The sequence below is a fragment of the Balaenoptera borealis genome (assembly GCF_965194805.1).
Source record: "Balaenoptera borealis genome assembly, chromosome: 8".
NCBI classification, from domain to species: Eukaryota; Metazoa; Chordata; class Mammalia; order Artiodactyla; family Balaenopteridae; genus Balaenoptera; species Balaenoptera borealis.
In genome coordinates, this window is record NC_138865.1 from 27,747,152 (window position 1) to 27,770,566 (window position 23,415).

At 38.0% G+C, this 23,415-nt stretch overlaps 1 protein-coding gene across 1 annotated transcript in view; it reads left to right on the forward strand.

Moving 5' to 3' along the window:
* Positions 1-271: 271 nt before the first annotated feature.
* The window catches only part of LOC309633809 (uncharacterized protein), a gene marked incomplete at its 5' end in the record, with an annotated part of 240,066 nt that continues 216,922 nt past the window's right edge, over positions 272-23,415 (forward strand). The window contains 3 exons of the mRNA XM_082403055.1: positions 272-371; positions 8,091-8,095; positions 10,226-10,699. Coding sequence (XP_082259181.1) covers positions 272-371; positions 8,091-8,095; positions 10,226-10,699 — 579 coding nt within the window. The remainder of the gene's footprint in view (positions 372-8,090; positions 8,096-10,225; positions 10,700-23,415) is intronic.

Here is a 23,415-nt window from a genome sequence, read left to right on the forward strand (position 1 = left end):
TTCTTCTTATTTCTGTTGTCTGTCCCATGATGAGTGAGGTTATCTAAGAGTCTTGTGCAAGCTTCCTGACGTGAGGTACTGGTGGTGGGTAGAGCTGGTTCTTGTTCCTCTGGTGGGCAGTGCCGTGCTCAATAAAACTTTAATCTGCTTGTCTGCTAATGGATGGAGTTGTGTTCCCTCTCTGTTGGTTTGTTGGCCTGAGGTGACCCAGCACTGGTGCCTACAGGCTGTTTGGTGGGGCTAATAGTGGCCTCTGGGAGGGCTCACGCCAATGAGTGCTCCCCAGAACTGCTGCTGCCAGTGTCTTTGTCCCTGCAGTGAGTCACAGCTGGCCCACCCCACCACTGCAAGAGATCCTCCAATACTAGCAGGTAGGTCTGGCCCAGTCTTTTACGGGATCACTGCTTTCTTCCCCTGGGTCCTGGTGCACACAAGACTTTGTGTATGCCCTCCAAGAGTGGCATTTCTGTTTCCCCCAGTCCTGTGGAAGTCCTGTAATCAAATCCTGCTGGCCTTCAAAGCTGGACTCTCTGGGGATTCCTCCCATTGCTGAACCCCAAGGCTGGGAAGCCCAACATGGGGCTTAGAACCTTTACTCCAGTGGAAGAACTTCTGTGGTATAATTGTTTTTGTTTGAGGGTCCCCCCCCAGCTGGTATGGGATTTGATTCTATTTGACTGTCCCCCTCCTACTATCCCACTGTGGCCTCTCCTTTGTCTTTAGATGTAGGGTATCTTTTTTGATAGGTTCCAGCATTTTTCCATTGATGGATGGTTGCTCAGCAGTTAGTTGTGATTCCTGTGCTCTCGCAAGAAGGGGTGAGTGCACGTCCTTCTACTCTGCCATCTTGAGCTAATCTCTGTATTTTGTTAATTTTTTTTCTTACTCAATCTAGCTAAAAGTTTGCCTATTTTTGGATCTTTTCAAAAAAAAAAACAACTTTGGTTACATCTGTATTATTTTTCTATTTTATTAATTTCTTTTCTAATTTTATTATTTCTTTCCTTCTGCTTGCTTTGTGTTTAATTTCCTCTTCTTTTCCTAGGGTGAGAGACTAAGTTCTTTTTGAGATTGTTCTTCGTCTGCAATATCTAAAGGAATATGTTTTTTTCCTTAAGAAATGCTAAAAGAAAATAAAGGAAAACAATGAACAGGGGATATGTTCCCAGGGAATACAGTCAGAATCCAATTAAGGATAGGAGGGTTAAACCTTATGCCAAACTGGATTTTAGAATATCAGCAATTTCTGGATACCCCCATTATCCTCTTTTCTGAATTGGAGTGTTTATTAAGGTTATCTTCTCCTTTTAAAACGATTAAAGGTGGAATTTGGGGAGGAGACAATTTCTTTTTTTAGTTCATAGACCTCCTGATAATGAGAAGTCACATCTGGACCTGATATAGAGACTAGTAGCCATCACCCAGAAATTCTGGGTTTTGAGCTTGAAGCAGTGACTAGAAAGAATTTGGAATCTCTCTTGGGAAGGTGTTGAGCGCCCTCTGTAAGTGGGAGCAGAAAGGTAAACAAATACATGGTGATCAGAAATGGTGGACTTCAGGTGGGAATTTTTAATGGCTAAGGAGCTCAGTAAATTCTCTCCCCAAAAAGCAATGATAAAACTGGAAAAATTAGTCCAAAATAACCATTTTAGGACCCTGGAAATTACATACAACAAATTGAAAGCCTTTTATTCAAGAAAAACTACTAAAACTTAGTAAGAAAAGTGGGTGTCTGCAGCATTTTATCCAGGGAATATTCCCATTCACCCTCAGCTTTGTGACACAGTGGTTCTATCAGGTCAGGGCAGGACCTTGTGGACCAGCAGTCTCCCTGCCAAGGGAGATAATTTGATTTGATCTTGGAAAAACTAGTATACAGAGTTGATGGTGAAAACAATAGTGATCTTAGTGTCAAACAATCGAGAAAGCCAACATTGCAGCTAGCCTGAGGCAACAAAATGAGGAAAGCATTCTACTAAGTACACTAGCCAGAAACTTAAGAGGCTCCAGGAGAATTGAGATTTCTCTACTACAGCCAAGGTAAGTGGTGGTCCAGCTTTTGTTTGGATTCCTCCTGCACCAGAAGCTTCTCTTGCGAGACAGATAGTAGCCCTGAGGACCACTCTGATTTGAGAAGACATTCCTCAATGGAGCCAGAATCTTCCTCTTTACAGTTCCATGCAGAGGCCCTACTCCTCTTCAGTACTACCCATAACCACAACCCTCTGTCTTCTGGGGACAGTCATTTACAATGATGAAAGGTGAAAGGTGTTAGATGAAGAAATATACAGACCTAAGGTGAATTTAACTTGGCCATAGTAGGTTGTGTCACCTCAGACCACTCTGATTTCCAGGTTCCTCAACTTTATAATGAAAGTGATACAATGTCTGTCTCTATAGAAACTTCCTGCTTTGAGAAAAGTCACAAATGTGCTCTTTCTTTACTTTCCACAGCTTTCAGAGTTGACTCAAGGAAGGTTCTGACAGAATTGGGTACAGAGAAATGGGGACAGAGGAAGAAAATGCAAAGTGTGAGGAGATGAGGGAGCAATAGGTGAGTCAGAAAACTAGGTTGAGGGAAGTCACTATGAGCATACAACACTACTTTGCTCTGAGTGTCCTAGCATCTCTGGAAAAAGTAGAAAAAGGATAGTGGATCTATTCCATATCAGTATAGAATACAGAATCTCCTGAGAACAGCTCTGAGCTCAGGGGCTCATCAATGACAAGCATCGTTCTCACGTAGCATTCAAGGCCCCAGCCAACCTCTTTAGCCTCAACTCCTGCTGTTAACTCATTTCTTGAGTTTCAGCTACACTCCAAAGGCCCTTTCCCACTTGGAACTTTTTCCACACTGTTCCTTCCTTCTGTAATGCTCCTCCAACTCTGACTGATTAACTAGCTATCTGAAAAATGTGGCTTAGGCAGGCCGTTGGCTGAAGCTTCCCTGAGGTCCCTGTGCCCTTTTTCCTGGATTGTCTCTTTTGGACTGTAAGCTTCTTCAGAGAAGAGCCTGGACCTGATGCCTTTCTCTCATTTTTATTTGGCCAGCCAAGGTCAAGCAGGTACAGGTGGTGCTTCAGGAAGGTTCATCCCACACTTGAATGGAAGAGGGAGAACAGGAGATGAATAAATGTGGGCTGGAAAGACAGGAAGGACAAGTCCTCAACAAATATTTACTAAGCATAAGCCTCTTTAGACATCTAAAACACATATCTCAAAACAACAATTTTGGACTACCCATTTTTATTTATCAAATTAGCAAGGACTGTTCAAAAGAAATAATGCTTTGTGCTAGTGGGCATGGTGCTAGCTGAGTACTCTTGTTTTTTGCTGGTGGAAGTGAAAAGGTAGATGATTTTCGGTATCAGATTGGAAATAGATAAGGAAAATATATTTGTGTATGTTGGAACATATTCACATATAGGAATGTCTTTTAAGGAAATGATCATAAATGCAGAAAAAAATATTTTCACAAGGATGTTCAGTGAAGTGAAAAATGGAACACAATCTAAAATTCAAACAGTAAAGGAATGGTTAAAAATAATGTGCTCTGCAAGGTGTAATGTTATATGACTATTAAAAGTAATGTTCTCTGCATCAAAAAGAATAAAATAGCTAGGAATAAGTTTAACCAAGGAGGTGAAAGACCTACACACTGAAAACTATAACACATTTATGAAATAAATTGAAGAAGATACAAATAAATGAAAGACATTCTATTTCATGGATCAGAAGAATTAATATTGTTTAAAATGTCTGTATTACCCAAAATAGTCTACAGATTCAATGCGATCCCTATCAAAATTCCATTGACATTTTTCACAGAAATAAAACAATCCTAAAATTTGTATGGAACCACAGAAGATCCTGAACAGGCACGGTAATCTTAAGAAAGAAGAACAAAGCTGGAAACACCATGCTTTCTACTTTTGAACTATCTTATAAAATTATAAGTAACCAAAATAATACGGTATTGGCATAAAAACAGACATACAGATGAATGGAACAAAATAGAGAGCCAAAATGGAACAAAATAGGAGGATAAACCCACACATATAATTAATTTAATTTTGGGTTAATTAATTAATATATGGACAAAGGAGTCAAGAATATGCAATAGGGAAAGGACTGTCTCTTCAATAAATGATGCAGGGAAAACTGGACAGTCACATGCAAAAGATGAAAGTGGATCCCCATCTTACACTACACACAAAAATCAAGACAAAATAGATGAACGATTTGAACATAAGACTTGAAACCATAGAGCTCCTAGAAGAAAGCATAAGCTCCTTGACATCGGTCTTGGCAATGATTTTTTGGATTTGACACTGAAAGCAAAGGCAACAAAAGTGAAAATAAGCAACTGGGTCTACATCAAACTAAAAAGATTCTATACAGCAAAGGACATAATCAACAAAATAAAAAGGCAATCTACAGAATGGGAGAAAATATTTGCAAATCATATATCTGATAATGGGTTAATATTCAAAATACATAAAGAATCATACAACAGCAAAACAAAAAACAAACAACCCCTTCCCCCAACAACCCAATTAAAAATGGGCAGAGGATCTGAACAGATATTTTTCCAAAGAAGACATACAGATGGCCAACTGGTATATGAAAAGGTGCTCAACATCATTAACCATCAGGGAAATGCAAATCAAAACCACAATGAGATATCACCTCACACCTGTTTGAATGGCTATTACATAAAAAAAAAAACAAGAAATAACATATGTTCAAAAAAGACGGGATATATGTATATGTATGGCTGATTCACTTTACTGTACAGGAGAAACTGCACAACAGTGTAAAGCAACTATATTCCAATTTAAAAAAAAATGTTGGTGAGGATGTAGAGAAAAGGAAACCCTTGTGCACTGTTGGTCAGAATGTAACTTGGTACAGCAACTATGGAAAATAATATGGAGGTTCCTCAAAAAATTTAAAATAGAACTACCATATGATTCAGCAATGCCACTTCTGGGTATTTACCTGAAGAAAACAAAATCACTATCTCAAGGATATCTGCAACCCCATGTTCACTCCAGCATTATCTACAATAACCAAGACATGGGAACAACCTAAGTGTCCATCAACAGATGAATGGATAAAGAAGATGTGGTATATATATATATACAATGGAATATTATTCAGTCATTAAAAAAGAAGGAAATACTCCTGTTTGTGACAACATGGATGACCTTGAGGGTATTGTGCTAAGTGCAATAAGTCAGAGAGAGAAAGTCAAATACTATATGATCTCACTCATATGTGGAATCTGAAACACACACACACACACACACACACATACACACACAAACCAAACACACAGATACAGAGAACAGAGGTTGGAGGTTGCTGAGGCAAGGGGCAAGGGGTGGGTGAAATGGGTGAAGGTGATCAAAAAGTCCAAACTTCCAGTTATAAATGTCCTGGGGATGTAATGTATAGCATGGTGACTATAGTTAACAATACTGTATTGTATATTTGAAAGTTGCTAAAAGAGTACACCTTTAAAGTTCTCATCATAAGGAAAAAAATTGTAACTATGTGTGGTGATGCATGTTAGCTAGACTTATAATGGTGATCATTTTGCAATATATACATATATCAAACCATTATGTTATACACCTGAATATGTGTCAATTATATCTCAATAAAAAATAATATCTGGACATTTAAAAAATGTTCTCTGAAGAATTTATATTTGGGAAAATGAGTATATTATGATATAAGTGAAAAAGAAATAGAATAGAAAATTATTACTCTGTGAAAATGTAAAAAGAAGTTACTGAAAGAAAACACAAGTTTTTTTAAAAGCCACTTTTCCTCTCATAGGTGTGCTCGAATAGACCTTAATATGTGGTGTTGAAATTTAGCTAGTCCTGCTACACACCCTTCTTTAGCCACTTGCTAGACGGTTCATTTTGGAAAGTTTTGTTACCTCTCTGAGGCCATTTCCTCGTTTGTGAAATTGGGATTATAATATTACACACCCTAGAGGTTTGTTAACCTCTGGGCTCAGTGCTAGAATGATTCCTAGCTTTATTCTGTCATAGTAATTCTGCATCCAATTGTCACCATTATTTTCCCTGTCCATGCTTTCAGAAGATAGGGAGATCCTGAAGGCACTATTACATTAATCATCTACATTTCAGGGCCTGGCACAGCTTCATATTACTCAGCCTCAAATTTAGATTTTTGACCACTTCCACATAAGGTAATATAGAGTCACTAAAATAAACTCATATATTGATCAAAGAAGAGGGTTATCTCCAAACTTTAAACTCTTGTCCTAATGGAAGAAATAAAACGCTGCTTAGAAAGAAAGAAAATGTAAGATCAAAAGGAAAGTCAGTTCTAATCATCAAAGTGCTACTGAACTGGGCTTGCGTAGCAGACACTCTTGTCTCCTCATGCACATTCCCTAACACTCCAGGGCACAATGCCCACAGCCAATCGCCAACAGCTGTGTCTCTCTACTTTGGTTCCCCTACACTAGAGCCTGAGTGTGCAGCAGTGGAAGTGCCAGCAATGAACACCTCTGTCAGTAGCCTTCAACCAATTACTGGCAGCATTGTGTGAAGACACCCCAGCTCCCTCACCCCTCAGGGGGAAAATGCTGAGGTGTGTGTTCTACACTGTCTCTAGAATTCCCCAATGGAATTACACTCCCATTACCCACAGTGGTAACTTGCTTGATAATGGACACTTTAGGAGATACCTTCTTGTCCCATTTTCTTACTCCTTTACTAATGTTTTCTCCACTTGCCAAATAAACTACTTGCAAACTTAAATCCTCGGCTCAGGATCTGTTCTTGGAGAAACCCATGCTCAGAGAGTACAAAACCTCAGAATTTTCACAATTTCAGCTCCTTGATGTTCCTGACTCTCCAGGGGAAGAAGATAAGATTTTTCCTACTGTTAATATAATTTAGTTATATTTTTGTTCCACACATTCGGACAGGCTTTTTAAGACTGAATTGTTTCAGTTGCTTATAAAACATTATTCTGAAAAACTACCTGTCATTTTAATAGCAAATATTATAAAACTAATGATCATTAATTGTATACATAATGGTTAATTAATTTTATGTGTCAACTTGACTGGGCCACAGGGTGCCCAGATATTTCATTGAACAGTATTTCTGGGTGTGCCTGTGTGGGTGTTTCTAGATGAAATTAACATTTGAATAAGTAGACTGAGTAAAGCAAACTGATCTCCCAAATGTGTGTGGGCCTGTCCAATCCATTGAAATCCTCAATAGAATAAAAGGCTGTGTAAGAAATAATTCTGTCTGACTCACTTCGAGCTGGGATTTTGGTCTTCTGGCTTCAGACTTGAACTTGGACTAGAACTTATATCATCAGTTCTGGTTTTCAGGCCCTTAGACTTGGACTGGAACTATTTTGGCTCTCTTGGGTCTCCAACTTGTAAACTGTAGATCTTAGACTTCTCAGTCTCCATTATCATGTGAGTCAATTCCTTATAGTAAATCAATCTCTCTCAATAGATAGATAGATAGGTAGATAGATAGATAGATATAGATGTAGCTATAGAGATAGATCTTGTTGGTTCTGTTTCTCTGGAGAACCCTAATATACTGTCATTTGTTTCACTTATACATAAGCATACACACACACACACACACACACACACACAAGCATACACAAATACAGTATCACCATCATTATTTTGAACAAACTGTTACATTAGATCAATTAAGAATAAGAAAAATAAAAGTTTCTATTTTACCTTCACTTATTCCTTCTCTGATGCTCTTCCTTTCTTTACATAGATCTGGAGTTGCTAATCTATATCATTTTCTTTCTCTGTAAAGAACTTCCGTCAACATTTCTTTGAGGCAGATCTACTGGCAACAAATTTCCTCGATTTTTGTTTTGTCTGTTAGTCTTTATTTCTCCTACACATTTGAAGGATAATTTCATAGCTTGGTTTCACAGAATTCTAGGTTGGTTGTTTTTTTCCTCTCAATACTTCAAATATTTCACTCCACTCTCTTCTTTCTTGCATAGTTTCTGAGAATTTGAATGTAATTCTTATCTTTGCTTCTCTACAGGTAAGGTGGGTATTTTTCTGGCTTTTTTTCAGGATTCTGGGGGGAGGTTATCTTTGCTTTTCTGTAGTTTGAAAATGATATGCCTAGGCTTAGCGTTTGGGGCATTCATCCTCCTTGGTGTTCTCTGAATTTCCTGGATCTGTGGTTTGGTATTCGGTATTAATTTGGGAGAAATTCTCAGTCATTATTATTGCTTCACATATTGCTTTTATTCCTTTTTCTCTTTCTTCTCCTTCTGGTATTCCCAATACATGTATGTTACTGCTTTTGTTATGTCTCACAGTACTTGAATATTGGGGTTTTTTTTTCCAGTCTTTGTTTTCTTTTGTTTCTATTGATATCCTTAAGTTCAGAAATTCTTTCCACACATGTCTAGTCCACTAGTGAACCCATCAAAGGCATTCTTCATTTCTGTTAGTGTTTTTATCTCTAGCGTTTCTTTTTGGTTCTTTCTTAGAATTTCCATAACTCTGCCTATCTATTCTTTTTTTTTAAAGTTTTTAAATTAATTAATTAATTTTTGGCTGCATTGGGTCTTTGTTGCTGTGTGCAGGCTTTCTCTAGTTGTGGCAAGCGGGAGCTACTCTTCATTGTGGTGCGCGGGCTTCTCACTGCAGTGGCTCTCTTGCTGCAGAGCATGGGTTCTAGGCACTCGGGCTTCAGTAGTTGTGTCATGAGGGCTTCAATAGCTGTGGCTCTTGGGCTGGGCTCTACAGCACAGGCTCAGTAGTTGTGGCGCACAGGCTTAGTTGCTCCGCAGCATGTGGGATCTTCCCGGACCAGGGCTCAAACCCATGCCCCCTGCATTGGCAGGTGGATTCTTAACCACTGTGCCACCAGGGAAGCCCTGCCTATTCTTGCATGCTCTCTATTTTATCCATTAGAGCCTGTAGCATATTAGTCATAGTTGTTTTAAATATTTAGTCTCGTAATTCCTACATCCCTGCCAGATCTGAGTCTTGTACAGATGCTTTCTCTATCTCTTCAAACTGTGTTTTTACCTTTTAGTATGCCTTATAAATTTTTGATAGCCAGTTATGATGTACTGAGTAAAAGGAATTGCTGTAAATAAGCATTTAGGAATGCGGTGGTAAGGTACTGGGGGAGGGGAACCATTCTATAGTGTTATGATTAGGTCTCAGTCTTTCAGTGAACCTGTGCCTCTGGACTATGAACTTCACATGTGCTTCTCAGTCTCCCCCACTACCCCTACACCTTAGGTAGGACAGGATAGCTAGAGTGGCCTCTCATTTAAAGTGAGACCTGTCAGTGTGGTCGTGTTTTTTTCCCAGTCACATTCAGCTGCTCTGCATGGGTACAAGTGCAAAGTAGGAGGAGATTTTTCTATAACCAGTATTGTATTTAACCAAAGCAAGAGAACAGCAAGCAAGAGTATACCAGTGAATATAAAGATTGACCATGGAATTTAACAAGAAAGGAGAGAGACAGTTAGATAGAGGGCTATGAGAAGGTGGTAGGATCAGTACATTTGGGGGGTTGGGGGGGGTGGCAGTGGAAAGACTTTCAAAATGTGGGTAGGAGTGCATGAAAATATACAACATTAGATATAAAATATGCACATGAAAAGTTAAGCCTATAAGTTTTAACAGTGTTTGCCTCGAAGTTAGTGAGATTTATGGGTAAAAAGTGATGATTATTTTCTTCTTTTCCTTTAAATGTACTTTAAATTAACATATGCAGTTGACCGAGGAACAAAGCAGGGTGGGGGTGGGGGTGGAGGTGGGGGTGGGGTTTGGGTCTCTGGCTCTCTGTGCAGTAGATCCGGTATAACTATAGTCTGCTCTCCATATATGCTGTTCCCCATCCATGGATTCAACCAACCTGGAATCCTGTAGTAATGCAGTATGGAAAACAAAACAAAACAAAACAAAACAAAAACAAACACACACACACACATATAAGTGGATCCACTCAGTTCAATCCTGTGTTGTTCAAGGGTCAACTGTCTATTTCTTTGAAACTTAAACATCCCCTCTTTCGTTAAGCTTCTCTCACTGGACAACGCACAGACCTGAGACATCGGGCTGGCCGGGAATCCTGCCTCAATTTCCCTGGGCTGACATTTCCTCCTGCAGAATCCAGGAAAAGTGGCTCCCTCAGTGTAGGCCTCCTAGGCCCAGGCTAAGGTGAAAGTCGCCTTGAGCACCATCAGGAATCTGCGACCTTCGCCATTCCGTCTGGGTGGGGACAGCACTGTGGGCCTCCCCCCGGAGAATTATCAGGGCGCCCTGGAGGCGGGCCCACAGCGTTCTCAGCTCTGGACTCGGTTTCCAAAGGGTCCAACGTATTTCGCGCAGGTCCCATCGTTGGGCTGTCCACCTCTGGAGAGTGCATCACCCTCAGCAACGCGCAGGCTGGAGGCAACTCAGCACACTGATCCAATCGTCCTACCGCCCAGCTCCACTTCTTACCGGCAGTCCCTGCCCCGGCGCCCAGGACTACACTTCCCGGAGACCCCTGCGCCAGAAGCTGCTTCTGCCCCGGCCTGCCTTCCCGCCACCGATTGGCGGCTGACGCCCGGACTCTGCGCTGAGGCTTTCGGCCCCGGAGGAATGGTCACTCTTTTGCGCTGCCTCTTGACTTGGCGTGTGGGTTGGGCTAAAGAGGATGACGGTGTCATAGTGGCGGTCACTGTGCGTCTGTCTGGGAGTGGCTGTGAACGTGCTTGCGCGGCTATGTGCTGTTTGCGTGACTGTGCATGAGGGGATGGGACACGGGAAAGGGGCCACACGCCGTTCGAGAGCCCTGGTTGGTGGGTGAAGGCGGGGCCTAGCTCCGGGGCGCTGCCTGGCACCTGGAAGGGAAGGTGGCGGGCTGAGTTCCGGGGGCGGGCTTGGTTAGGCGTAGCTGGAGGGGGCAGGGCCTAGTCGCATGGAGAGGCTGGGTTGGCTGGTCCTGGTCACGCGGAGTGTGCGCCTAAGCTGGGCTTGGTTGGACGCAGGGGAAGGGGCCAGTGCCACATTTGTGGGCACGCGTGTGTGATTTGCAGCTGTAGTAACCACCCGCCTTCATCGTGAGTGGCTCCAGTGCTATCGTTATGTGTTTCTGAGGGTTGATACAGGTCTGAACCTCTGTTTCCTGTGTTAAAAGGTCTAAGTGTCTTAAGCACTTTTACACGCTGCCTAAGTGTTCTTCAAAGTGGTTCTTCCAACACATGGTGTTTTCAAAGTTTTTATTATTGTCAATTTGTTATACTTGTATTTTTGTTACATTCTTAGTAGTCCTCATTCAAGTACTGTACATTATACGTACTGCAAAAAGTTTTATGTATGATTATACAAATTGATGAATTTTTAAAAACCTAAGAGGCCTTGGTGATAATCAGCACTGAGACAGGGAGGAAAAAAAGGACAATGCCAGCATTTCAGTTCTCCTACACCCCTGCCCTGTCATCTTACTGCTAAGAGTAACCGTTATCCTGACTTTAACATTATATATTTACTTTATTTTTACTCCGCACTGTACTCTTTTCTGTCTTCCTTTGCTCAGGTTTATATTTGTGAGATTCATATTATTGCTTGTTGTTACAGTTCATCCATTCTTATTGTTCTGTACTATTCTATTGTGTGACTCTAACATAATACCACTGTCTGATGCAGTTGCAATTTCTAGTTTGGTGCTGTTACAAATGCTGCTACTATGAATTTTTCAATAGGTGTTTTTTGATGCACATAAATGTGCATTTCTCTTGGGTTTATACCTAGAAGTGAAATTGCTGGGTCTTAAGGGGTAAAAAAGTTCAACTTCAGTGGATTTTCTCCAAACAGGTTTTCATTGTACTCCCACTGTCAGTGTATGAAAGTTCCAGTTACTTCACATTCTCACTAATGCTTAGTACTTTTCATGTCTTTAATTTTAGCCTTTCTGGAGTTTGTACATTCCTTTGATGCCTAATAAAGTTGAGCACATTTTCTTATGTTTATTGGCTGTTTGGGTATTCTCTTTTGTGAAGTGTCTGTTCAAGTTTTTGCCCATTTTTCTATTGGGTTGTCTTTTTGTTATTGATTTTAGGAGATTTAAACACATGTATTCCAGAGACAAATCCTTTTTTGGACATATGTATTCTAGTGAATATCTTATTACAGTTTGTAGGTTTTTTAGAGGTCTCTGTTGATGCGCAGTAATTCTTAATATTAATACATTTTATCAATTTTTCTTTATGGGTAGTGCTTTTTGTGTCCTATTTTAAAAAATCTTTCCATTCCAAGATCATAAATATATCATGTTTTCTTCTAAAAGTGTTAGTATTTTGCTTTTCACCTTTATATCTGCAACCATATGGAACTGATATTTAGAGTTTGATTTCTTCCATATGGATAGCAAGTTGACCCAGCACCATTTATTAAAAAGCCATCCTTTCCTCACTGTAGAGAAATTATACCTTTGTTATAGATCAGGTGACTGCATATGTGTGTCTTTTCCTGTACTCTCCGTTTTGAGCTCTTGGTCAATTTATTCTAATTCCAGTTTCATAGTCTCTAAATTTCAATAACTTTACAATAGGCGTTGATGACCTTTGTTGTCCTTTGAGATTGCCTTGGCTATTCTTGGACCTTTGCACTTCTATAAGAATATTAGAACCAGTTTGCCAATTTCATAAAAATATTCGCGTGTTTTTTTTTTTTTTACTGTAATTGTATTGAATCTACAAAGTTTTTGAGAAAATTTACATCTACTAATACAGTTTTCTGATCTATGAACATGGTGTATCTATTACTGCTATATGTCCTTTTGGTAATATTATGTCACTTTAAATTTAGAGGTCTTAAACTTATTTTGTTCAATTTAGTCCTAGCTATCTTTTTATTTGTATATTTTTTCTTTTCTTTTTTTATTATGTAAGTATCAGGTATATAGCATTATAATTCGCCATCTGTATGCACTACAAAGTGATCACTACCCCAAGTCTAGTTACCATCCATCACCATACAGTTGACCCCATTCACCCATTTCGCCCAACCCTCAACCCCCTTCCCCCTGGTAAACCTAATCTGATTTTTATATCTATGAAATCATACAATATTTGTCTTTGTCTGCTTATTTCACTTAGCATAATACCTTCAAGGTCCATCTGTGTTGTCACAAATAACAGGGTTTCATTCTTTTGTATGGCTGAGTGGTATTCCATTGTGTATATATACCACATCTTCTTTATCCATCTATCCATCAATGGACACTCAGGTTTTTTCTATATCTTGGCTATTGTAAATAATGCTGCAATGAACATAGGGGTGCAGATATCTTTTTGATTTAGTGTTTTTGTTTTTATTCAGAAAAATACCCAGAAGTGGTCATATGGTAGTTCTATTCTTAGTTTTTTGAGGATTCTTTTTATATTATTGAAGGTGCATCAGTTAAAAATATTTGTTTCTATTTAATTCTTGATTTATAGAAATCAAGTTGACTCTTTAAGTTAACCTTGTATCCAGCAACCTTGATAAAAAACACTCAATTCTAGTAGTTTATCTGTAGGTTCTTTTAGATTTTTTTATGTACACAGTCATGTCATCTGTGAATAATGAATTTAATTTCATCCTTTTCAGTACTTGTGCCCCATGTTTCTTTTCTGTTGCCCTGTTGTACTGGCTTGGACCTCTAGTTGAATAGAAGTGGTGAGTCTTTTTGCAATCTTAAGGGGAGTGCATTCAGTTTATTAGCATTATGATATTTGAGGCGACATTAAGATATGCTTTATCAGGTTAATGATGGTATTTCCTTTGATTTCTGGTTTGCTTAGTTTTTATCATAATGTTGAATTTTGTCAAATGATTTTTCTGCATCTATTAAGAGGGTCATACGAATTTCTCTTTTTAAAATTAATGAGGTAAGTTACATTGATTTTCAAATGTCAGACATCCCTTACATTCTTCAAATAAACTCACCTTGGGTATGATGTCTATCTTTTTTTTATATGACTGCAACTTTATTTAGGATTTTACAACTTTGTTCATGAGAGAGATTGGTCTGTAATTTCTCTTTCTTCCTTGTCAGGTTTTGGAATCAAGGTTATATTGACCACATAGAAAGAGTTTAAGATTGGTGTCATTTCTTCCTTAAATGTTTGGAAGAAGTCATCAGTGAAGTCATCTGGGCTTTGGTTTTCTTTGTGGGAATTTTTAATGACAGATTTCTTTGGTATGTAATGGAATATTCTTATTTTCTACTTGTGACAGCGTTGATAAGTTGCATTAATTGAGAAACTTGTACATTTACATCCAATTTTTCACATTTATTAAGGTTGTTCATAATATTCTCTTGGTATCTGTGGGTTCTATAGGAACAACTTTGTATCCCTTTTATTGTCTATGTTTCTCTTATTTTGTTGTTTGGCCTTTTTAGGGATTTATCAATGTTATTAATCTTTATAAAGGAACAACTTTTGATTTTGTTGATTTTTCTTGATGGAATCTTTGATTTCTTTTTCATTGATAATCCTGCCTTATCTTTATTATTATATTTATTCATTAGGTTTGATTTGCTCTTCCTTTGCTTTCTAGCTTTTTGAGATGGAAGCTTAAACACTTAACTTTTAGCCTTCTTTTCTGTAAGAAGACTATAAATTTTCTTTAACACATCTTTAAGGCTGTACATTTTTCTGTATGCACTACTTTGAGCACATCACACAAGTTTTGATATGTCATACATCACTATTTTTCAATTCATAATATATTCTAATTTGCATTTTGATTTCTTCTTTGATGCTTGGATAATTTTAAAGTATACTGTTTAACTTCCAGGCAGTTGGGGATTTTCTGGTGGTTTTTAGACCTTTAGATTAGTTCCATATTGTCAGTGAATATACTCTGAATGATTTCCTTGTTGAATATTGTAAAGCTTTTTTTATAGCCCAGGATATGGCCAATTTTAGTAAGTATTTCAAATGCACTTGAAAAGAATGTGAATTATGTCATTTGATTCTACATATGTCAGATCAACTTTGTTATTTATGTCAGTCAAGATAGTCTTTAATCTTTACTGATTTTTTTTCTATTTCTTATGTTAGCTGTAGAGAGAGGTATGTTAAAGCTCTCACTATCTTTGCATTTTGTCAGTTTTCTTTTACTTTTGTGAATTTTTGTCTTATGTATTTTGATTTTATGTTATTGAATACATATAGATTTAGGATTTTGTGATCTTGCCTGTTGAGTTGACATTATAGTAAAAATGAAATATCCCTGTTTACGGCAAGAATAATTAATAGACATAAAGTCTATTTTTTTCTGGTATTACCCTAGTTCCACCTACTGTCTTTTGGTTAGTATATACATGCTGTGTCTTTTTTTATCCTTTACTTTCAATCTTTCTCTATCCTTATATTTGAAGGGTGTCTCTTATAAATAGCATGTAGTTGGGTTTTGTTTTTAAATATGCTCTGACAATTTTAGTCTTTTCTTAGTTTATATTACCTAGTTTACATTAAATACAATTACTTATATAGTTGTGTTTATGTCTATCCTACTATTATTTGTTTTCCATTTAGTATATCTGCTTTATCTTCTCTTTTGCCTTATTTTGGATTAATTGAATTTTTTATCTTTCCAGTTCCTCTGTCAGTTATACATTTATTTATGTTTATTTTAATGTTTACATTAAAGATTACAACATGCATCCTTGATGTATTATGACTTAATACAAATTATTATTTTTACTATTTCCCAATATTGGAACTTTGGAACATCTTAAACTCCATTTGCCAGCTTCCTACTCTTCCCCTATCCTTTCCAGTATTTATTTGTAATGAATGTTATTTCTACACATATTTAAACATGAATATTTTTTCCTGATGAATACTCAATGAAATTTACCCTCATATCATTTACTCTTTATGTTTTTCTTCATTCTCATGCTTCCAACCAGGATTGTTTTCCTTCTGCCAGATGAACCCATAAGACTTTCCTCAATGTGGGTGTAGACTAGAAGTTGGTATAATTCACTGAACTCTCAGCACTAATAAATGATAATAGGGCCTTTATAGTTGGCAGTTTGGCAGTTCTTGTGTCAAAATTTGTATTACACACACCCTTCATTTCCACTTATGGATGTTATCATACAGATTCATTTGTGGATCATACAATGTAAAATAAATAGCAGTTGCTTGGAAATAATCTAAATATTGATTATTAGGCAGCTAGTTAAATAAATTATGGGTCATTTTCAAGATGGAAAATTCAATAACTAAAATAAGAATAAAGTAGCATTTAATGCATCAATGTAAAATGATCTCCAAAATAACACAGTTAAGAAAAAATAAGGCAAAAGAAGGCATTTCCACATATTGTAATGAGGTACTTGGATGTTCTGACCAACCTGTTAGTGAAAACAACCGTAATTTATAGGCAATATATAAAAATAATCACTGAGGGATTTTAAACAGAGTTAAAGGTCTAGGAACTTGGATGTTCAAGAAACTTCCTTTGGGAGGTTAGAATGAAGACATTTTGCTAAAGCACCTGAGTAAGATTGTCATTCCTGCTATAGCCAAGTTCTTCGAGTTTAGGATGGAGCTGTGTATGTGGTTTCTTAGAACTCCCTCAGTTAATATGTATGTGGAAGGAAGGAGGGATGAGGAGAACAGGTAATTGTAATACTCACTTTGACTTCTCTGAGGAAAGCCTGGTCTCTACTGAATTCTTTTTTTCTATCCAGCTCTGCCATCTCAGGACAATCACCCAAAAGACAGATCAGTCTTGAAATTCTGAAAGCTATGGCTCATGTGAGTTCGAATTGTCACTTCCTGAATTTTTTCAGTTCCTATGTTTTATTATTTGTCCTGAAAATAGGTACTGGAGTGTCTTCCAGGAATGTACTCCCAGATCTGCCATTGTCATGATTGCCTTCCCTAAGTCCTCTTCCTCCCAGTCTGTCCTTGAGTGACCAGTTGACAGATTATTAGATATCTCTCATTTGTCCAGTTTTCAGTCAGGAATGCAGATAGAGCATATTCCCTCATGGGAAATATTAAAGCCTCCTTTCACAAAACTATGGCTTAATAAGGCTGTGGTGAATCACCACATGGGTCTGTGTGTAAGAAAGTTTGATTTTTTCCACTAGTTTTTTTAATAAGATGTAATGGGATAACTAGGTAATAGCTTTCCATCTGTGAAGACCTTGAGAAGTCTGGGCAAATCTAAATGTCTAAAATATAAAGGTTAAGAACTGGTAATTCAGTTTTTCTGTTTGTTTGGTTTTGTTTTTTCTAACAGATTTATTGGAGTATAATGGCCTCACAGTACTGTGTTAGTTTCTGTTGTACACCAAAGTGAATCAGCCATGTGCATACATATGTCCCCATATCCCCTCCCTCTTAAGCCTCCCTCCCATCCTCCCTATCCCACCTCTCTAGGTCACCACAAAACACCGAGCTGATCTCCCTGTGCTATGAGGCTGCCTCCCACCAGCTAACTATTTTACATTCAGTATTTGGTAGTGTATACATGTCGATGCTACTCTCACTTCACCCCAGCTTCCCCCTCCCACCCCATGTCCTCAAATCTATTCTCTATGTCTACATCTTTATTCCTGCCCTGCAACTAGGTTCATCAGTACCATTTTTTTATTTTTTAGATTCCATATATATGTGTTAGCATACGGTATTTGTTTTTCTTTCTCATTTACTTCACTCTGTATGACAGACTCTAAGTCCATCCACCTCACTACAAAAATCTCAATTTCGTTTCTTTTTATGGCTGAGTAATATTCCATTGTATATATGTGCCACATCTTCTTTATCCATTCATCTGTTGATGGACATTTAAGTTGGTTCCATGTCCTGGCTGTTGTAAATAGTGCTGCAATGAACATTGTGGTACATGTCTCTTTTTGAATTATGGTTTTCTCAGGGAACATGCCCAGTAGTGGGATTGCTGGGAAATATGGTAGTTCTATTTTTAGTTTTTTAAGGAAACTCCATACTGTTTTCCATAGTGGTTGTATCAATTTACATTCCCACCAACAGTGCAGGAGGGTTCCCTTTTCACCACACCCTTTCCAGCGTTTATTGTTTCTAGATTTTTTGATAATGGCCATTCTGACTGGTGTGAGATGATACCACATTGTACTTTTGATTTGCATTTCTCTAATAATTAGTGACGTTGAGCATCTTTTCATGTGCCTCTTGGCCATCGGTATGTCTTCCTTAATGAAATGTCTATTTAGGTCTTCAGCCCATTTTTGGATTGGATTGCTTGTTTTTTTGATATTGAGCTCCATGAGCTGTTTGTATATTTTGGAGATTAATCCTTTGTCTGTTGTTTCATTTGCAAATATTTTCTCCCATTCTGAGGGTTGTCTTTTTGTCTTGTTTATGGTTTCCTTTGCTGTGCAAAAGCTTTTAGGTTTAATTAAGTCCCATTTGTTTATTTTTGTTTTTATTTCCATTACTCTAGGAGGTGGGTCAAAAAAGATCTTGCTGTGGTTTATGTCAAAGGGTTTTTCCTATGTTTTCCTCTAAGAGTTTTATAGTGTCAGGTCTTACATTTAGGTCTTTAATCCATTTGGAGTTTATTTTTGTGTATGGTGTGAGGTAGTATTCTAATTTCATTCTTTTACATGTAGGTATCCAGTTTCCCTGCACAACTTATTGGAGAGGCGGTCTTTTCTCCATTGTATGTTCTTACCTCCTTTGTTGTAAATTAGGTGACCATATATACGTGGGTTTATCTCTGGGCATTCTATCCTGTACCATAGATCTATATTTCTGTTTTTGTGCCAGTACCACACTGTCTTGGTTACTGTAGCTTTATGGTATAGTTTGAAGTTGGGGAGCCTGATTCCTCCAACTCCATTTTTCTTTCTCAAGATTTCTTTGGCTATTTGGGCTCTTTTGTGTTTCCATGTGAATTGTAAATTTTTTGTTCTAATTCTGTGAAGAATGCCATTGGTAATTTGATAGCGATTGCATTGAATCTGTAGATTGCTTTGGGTAGTATTGTCATTTTCATAATATTGATTCTTCCAGTCCAAGAACATGGTATATTTCTCCATCTGTTTATGTCATCTTTGATTTATTTCATCAGGGTTTTATAGTTTTCTGAGTACAAGTCTTTCGCTTCCTTAGGCAGGTTTATTCCTGGGTATTTTATTCTTTTTGTAGTGATGGTAGATGGGATTGTTTCCTTAATTTCTCTTTCTGATTTTTCTTTGTTGGTGTATAAGAATGCCAGAGATTTCTGTGCATTAATTTTGTATCCTGCAACTTTACCAAATTCATTGATTAGTTCTAGTAGTTTTCTGGTGGCATCTTTAGCATTATCTGTGTATAGTATCATGTCATCTGCAAACAGTGACAGTTTTACTTCTTCTTTTCCAATTTGGATTCCTTTTATTTCTTTTTCTTCTCTGATTGCCATGGCTAGGACTTCCAAAACTATGTTGAATAAGAGTGGCGAGAGTGGACATCCTTGTCTTGTTCCTGATCTTAGTGGAAATGCTTCCAGTTTTTCACCATTGAGTATGATGCTTGCTGTAGGTTTGTCATATATGGCCCTTATTATGTTGAGGTAGGTTCCCTCTATGCCCACTTTCTTGAGAGTTTTTATCATAAATGGGTGTTGAATTTTGTCAAAAGCTTTTTCAGCATCTATTGAGGTGATCATATGGTGTTTATTCCTTACTTTGTTAATGTGGTGTATCACATTGATTGGTTTGCATATATTGAAGAATCCTTGCATCCCTGGGATAATCCCACTTGATCATGGTGTATGATCCTTCGAATGTGTTGTTGGATTCTGTTTGCTAGTATTTTCTTCAGGATTTTTGCATCTATGTTCATCAGTGATATTTGTCTATAATTTTCTTTTTTTGTGATATCTTTTTCTGGTTTTGGTATCAGGGTGATGGTGGCCTCATAGAATGAGTTTGGGAGTGTGCCTTCCTCCACAATTTTTTGGAAGAGTTTGAGAAGGATGGGTGTTAGCTCTTATCTAAATGTTTGATAGAATTTGCCTGTGAAGCCATCTGGTCCTGGGCTTTTGTTTTTTGGAAGGTTTTTAATTACGGTTTCAATTTCATTCCGTGTGATAAGTCTGTTTCTACTTCTTCCTGGTTCAGTCTTGGAAATTGTACCTTTCCAAGAATTTGTCCATTTCTTCGTGGTTGTCCATTATATTGACATATAGTTGTTTGTAGTAGTCTCTTGTAATCCTTTCTATTTCTGCGGTGTCAGTTGTGATTTCTCCTTTTTCATTTCTAATTTTATTGACTTGCATCCTTTCCCTTTTTTTCTTAATGAGTCTGGCTAATGGTTTATCAATTTTGTTTATCTTCTCAAAGAACCAGATTTTAGTTTTATTGATCTTTGCTATTGTTTTCTTCGTCTGTATTTCATTTATTTCTGCTCTGATCTTCATGATTTCTTTCCTTCTACTGACTTTGGGTTTTCTTTGTTCTTCTTTCTCTACTTGCTCTGGTGTAAGGTTAGATTGTTTATTAGACATTTTTCTTTTTTCTTGAGGTGAGATTGAATTGCTCTGTACTTCCCTCTTAGAACTGCTTTTGCTGCATCCCATAGGTTTTGAGTCGTCGTGTTTTTGTTCATTTGTTTCTATGTATTTCTTCAGTGATCTCTTAGCTATTTAGTAGCACACTGTTTAGTCTCCAAGTGTTCATGTTTTGTATAGTTTTTTCCCTGTAATTGATTTCTAATCAGAAAAGGTGCTTGATACGATTTCACTTTTCTTAAATTTTCCAAGGCTTGATTTCTGACCCAGGGTGTGATCTATCCTGGAGAATATTCCGTGTGCACTTGAGAAGAAAGTGTATTCTGCCACTTTTGGGTGGAATGTTTTATAAATATCAACTAAAACTATCTGATCTATTGTGTCATTTAAAGCTCGTGTTTCCTTTTTAATTTTCTGTTTGGATGATCTGTCCATTAGTGTAACTGGGGCGTTAAAGTCCCCCACTATTATTGTGTTACTGTCAATTTCTTCTTTCGTGGTTGTTAACATTTGCCTTATGTATTGAGGTGCTCCTATGTTGGCTGCATAAATATTTATAATTGTTATGTCTTTTTCTTTGATTGATCCCTTGATAATTATGTAGTGTCCCTCTTTATCTCTTATAACAGTTTTTATTTCAAAGTTTATTTTATCTGATACAAGTATTGCTACTCCAGCTTTCTTTTGATTTCCATTTGCACAGAATACTTTTGCCCCCCTTCACTTTCAGTCTGTAGGTGTCCCTAGATCTGAAGTGGGTCTCTTATAGACAGCATATATATGGGTCTTGTTTTTGTATCCATTCAGCCAGTCTGTGTCTTTTGGTTGGGGCATTTAATCCATTTATATTCAAGGTTATTATCGATATGTATGTTCCTATTATCATTTTCTTAGTTGTTTTGTGTTTGTTTTTGTTGGTCTTTTTCTTCTCTTGTGTTTCCCACCTAGAGAAGTTTCTTTAGCATATGTTGTAAAGTTGGTTTGGTGGTGCTGAATTCTCTTAGCTTTGGATGTCTGGAAAGCTTTTGGTTTCTCCACCGAATCTGAATGAGATCCTTGCTGGGTAGAGTATTCTTGGTTGTAGGTTTTTCTCTTTCATCACTTTAAGTATATCCTGCCACTCCCTTCTGACCTGCAGAGTTTCTGCTGAAAAATCAGCTGATAACCTCATGGGGATTCCTTTGTACATTATTTTTTGTTTTTCCCTTCCTGCTTTTAATATTTTTTCTTTGAATTTAATTTTTGTTACTTTGATTAATATGTGTCTCAGTGTGTTTTTCCTAGGGCTTAACCTGTATGGGCCTCTCTGTGCTTCCTGGACTTGGGTGACTATTTCCTTTCCCATGTTAGGAAAGTTTTTGACTATAATCTCTTTGAATATTTTCTCAGACCCTTTCTTTTTCTCTTCTTGTTCTGGGACCCCTATAATTCGAATGTTGGTGCATTTAGTGTCATCCCAGAGGTCTCTGAAATTGTCTTCAATTCTTTTCATTCTTTTTTCCTTATTCTGCTCCTTGGCAGTTATTTCCACCATTTTGTCTTCCAGCTCACTTATTCATTCTTCTGCCTCAGTTATTCTGTTATTGATTTCTTCTAGTGTATTTTTCATTTCAGTTATTATGTTGTTCATCTCTGTTTGTTTCTTCTTTAGTTCTTCTAGATCTTCATTAAACATTTCTTGTATTTTCTCAATCCATGCCTCCATTCTGTTTCTGAGATTCTGGATCATCTTTACCATCATTACTCTAAATTCTTTTTTAGGTAGATTGCCTATTTCCTCCTCATTTATTTGGTCTTGTAGGTTTTTACCTTCCTCCTTCATCTGTGACTTATTTTTTTGTCATCTCATTTTTTTTTCTTTCTATGAGTAGGATTGTGTTCCTGTTTTACTTGTTGTTTGGCCTGAGGCTTCCAACACTGGAGTTTGTAGGCTGTTAGGTAGAGCTGGCTCTTGGTGCTGAGATGAAGACCTCCATGAGCCCTCACTCTGATGAATATTCCCTAGGGTCTGAGGTTCTCTGTTAGTCCAGTGGTTTGGACTTGGAGCTCCCACCACAGGAGCTTTGGCCTGGCCCCCGGCTCATGAACCAAAATCTAGCAAGCCCCATGGGGTGGCAAAAAAAAAAAGGGAGCAATAACAAAGTAAAAAATAAAATTAGACTAGTAAACAGATATGTTAGAAAGAATATAAAAATAAAAATATAGATGAATCAACAACTGGAATGTACAACAGTACCAGAATAGTAAAAAAAAGGAGTAGGGAAAAGAAAAAAAGGGGGGGAAGGCCTTGGCTGTGGAGGGTGGGGCCTAAGCAAGGGTGAGGTTTGGGCAGTGGGCGGGGCCTATGTTTAAGACCCACAGGGCTGGAAAAGGCCATGGAAGGTGGGGCTTAGGCTCAATGGAACAGAAGGGGCCCAGGCATGCCCCCCACCCCTGGTCTCAGAGGGTGGGGGACCTCACCTGGGAGCCCAGCATGTTTCCTGGGCCTGAGTTGCCAGGGCAAATGACCTCTGCTCCTCTACTGCTCCTCCCAGAGGGCCCCGCCCAGCTGCCTCTTGTGTTCTCCCCTCGGCCTCCTTCCTATGCCCCCAGGACCAATGCAGCTGCGGGGAAGGGAGGCCTTGGAGATCAGGGGACTGGCCTGGGAGTTCAGCAGGCTCCCAGTGTCTGAGTGGGCAGGGAAAACACCCTCTGCTCCTCTCCCGCTCCTCCTGGAGGGCCCCTCTCACCTTTGATTTGTTCCACTAGTTTTTTAATGAGATGTAATGGGATAACTAGATAATAGCTTTATATCTGTGAAGACCTTAAGAAGTCTGGGCAAATGTGAATGTGTAAAATATAAAGTATAAGAATTGTTAAGTTAGGTT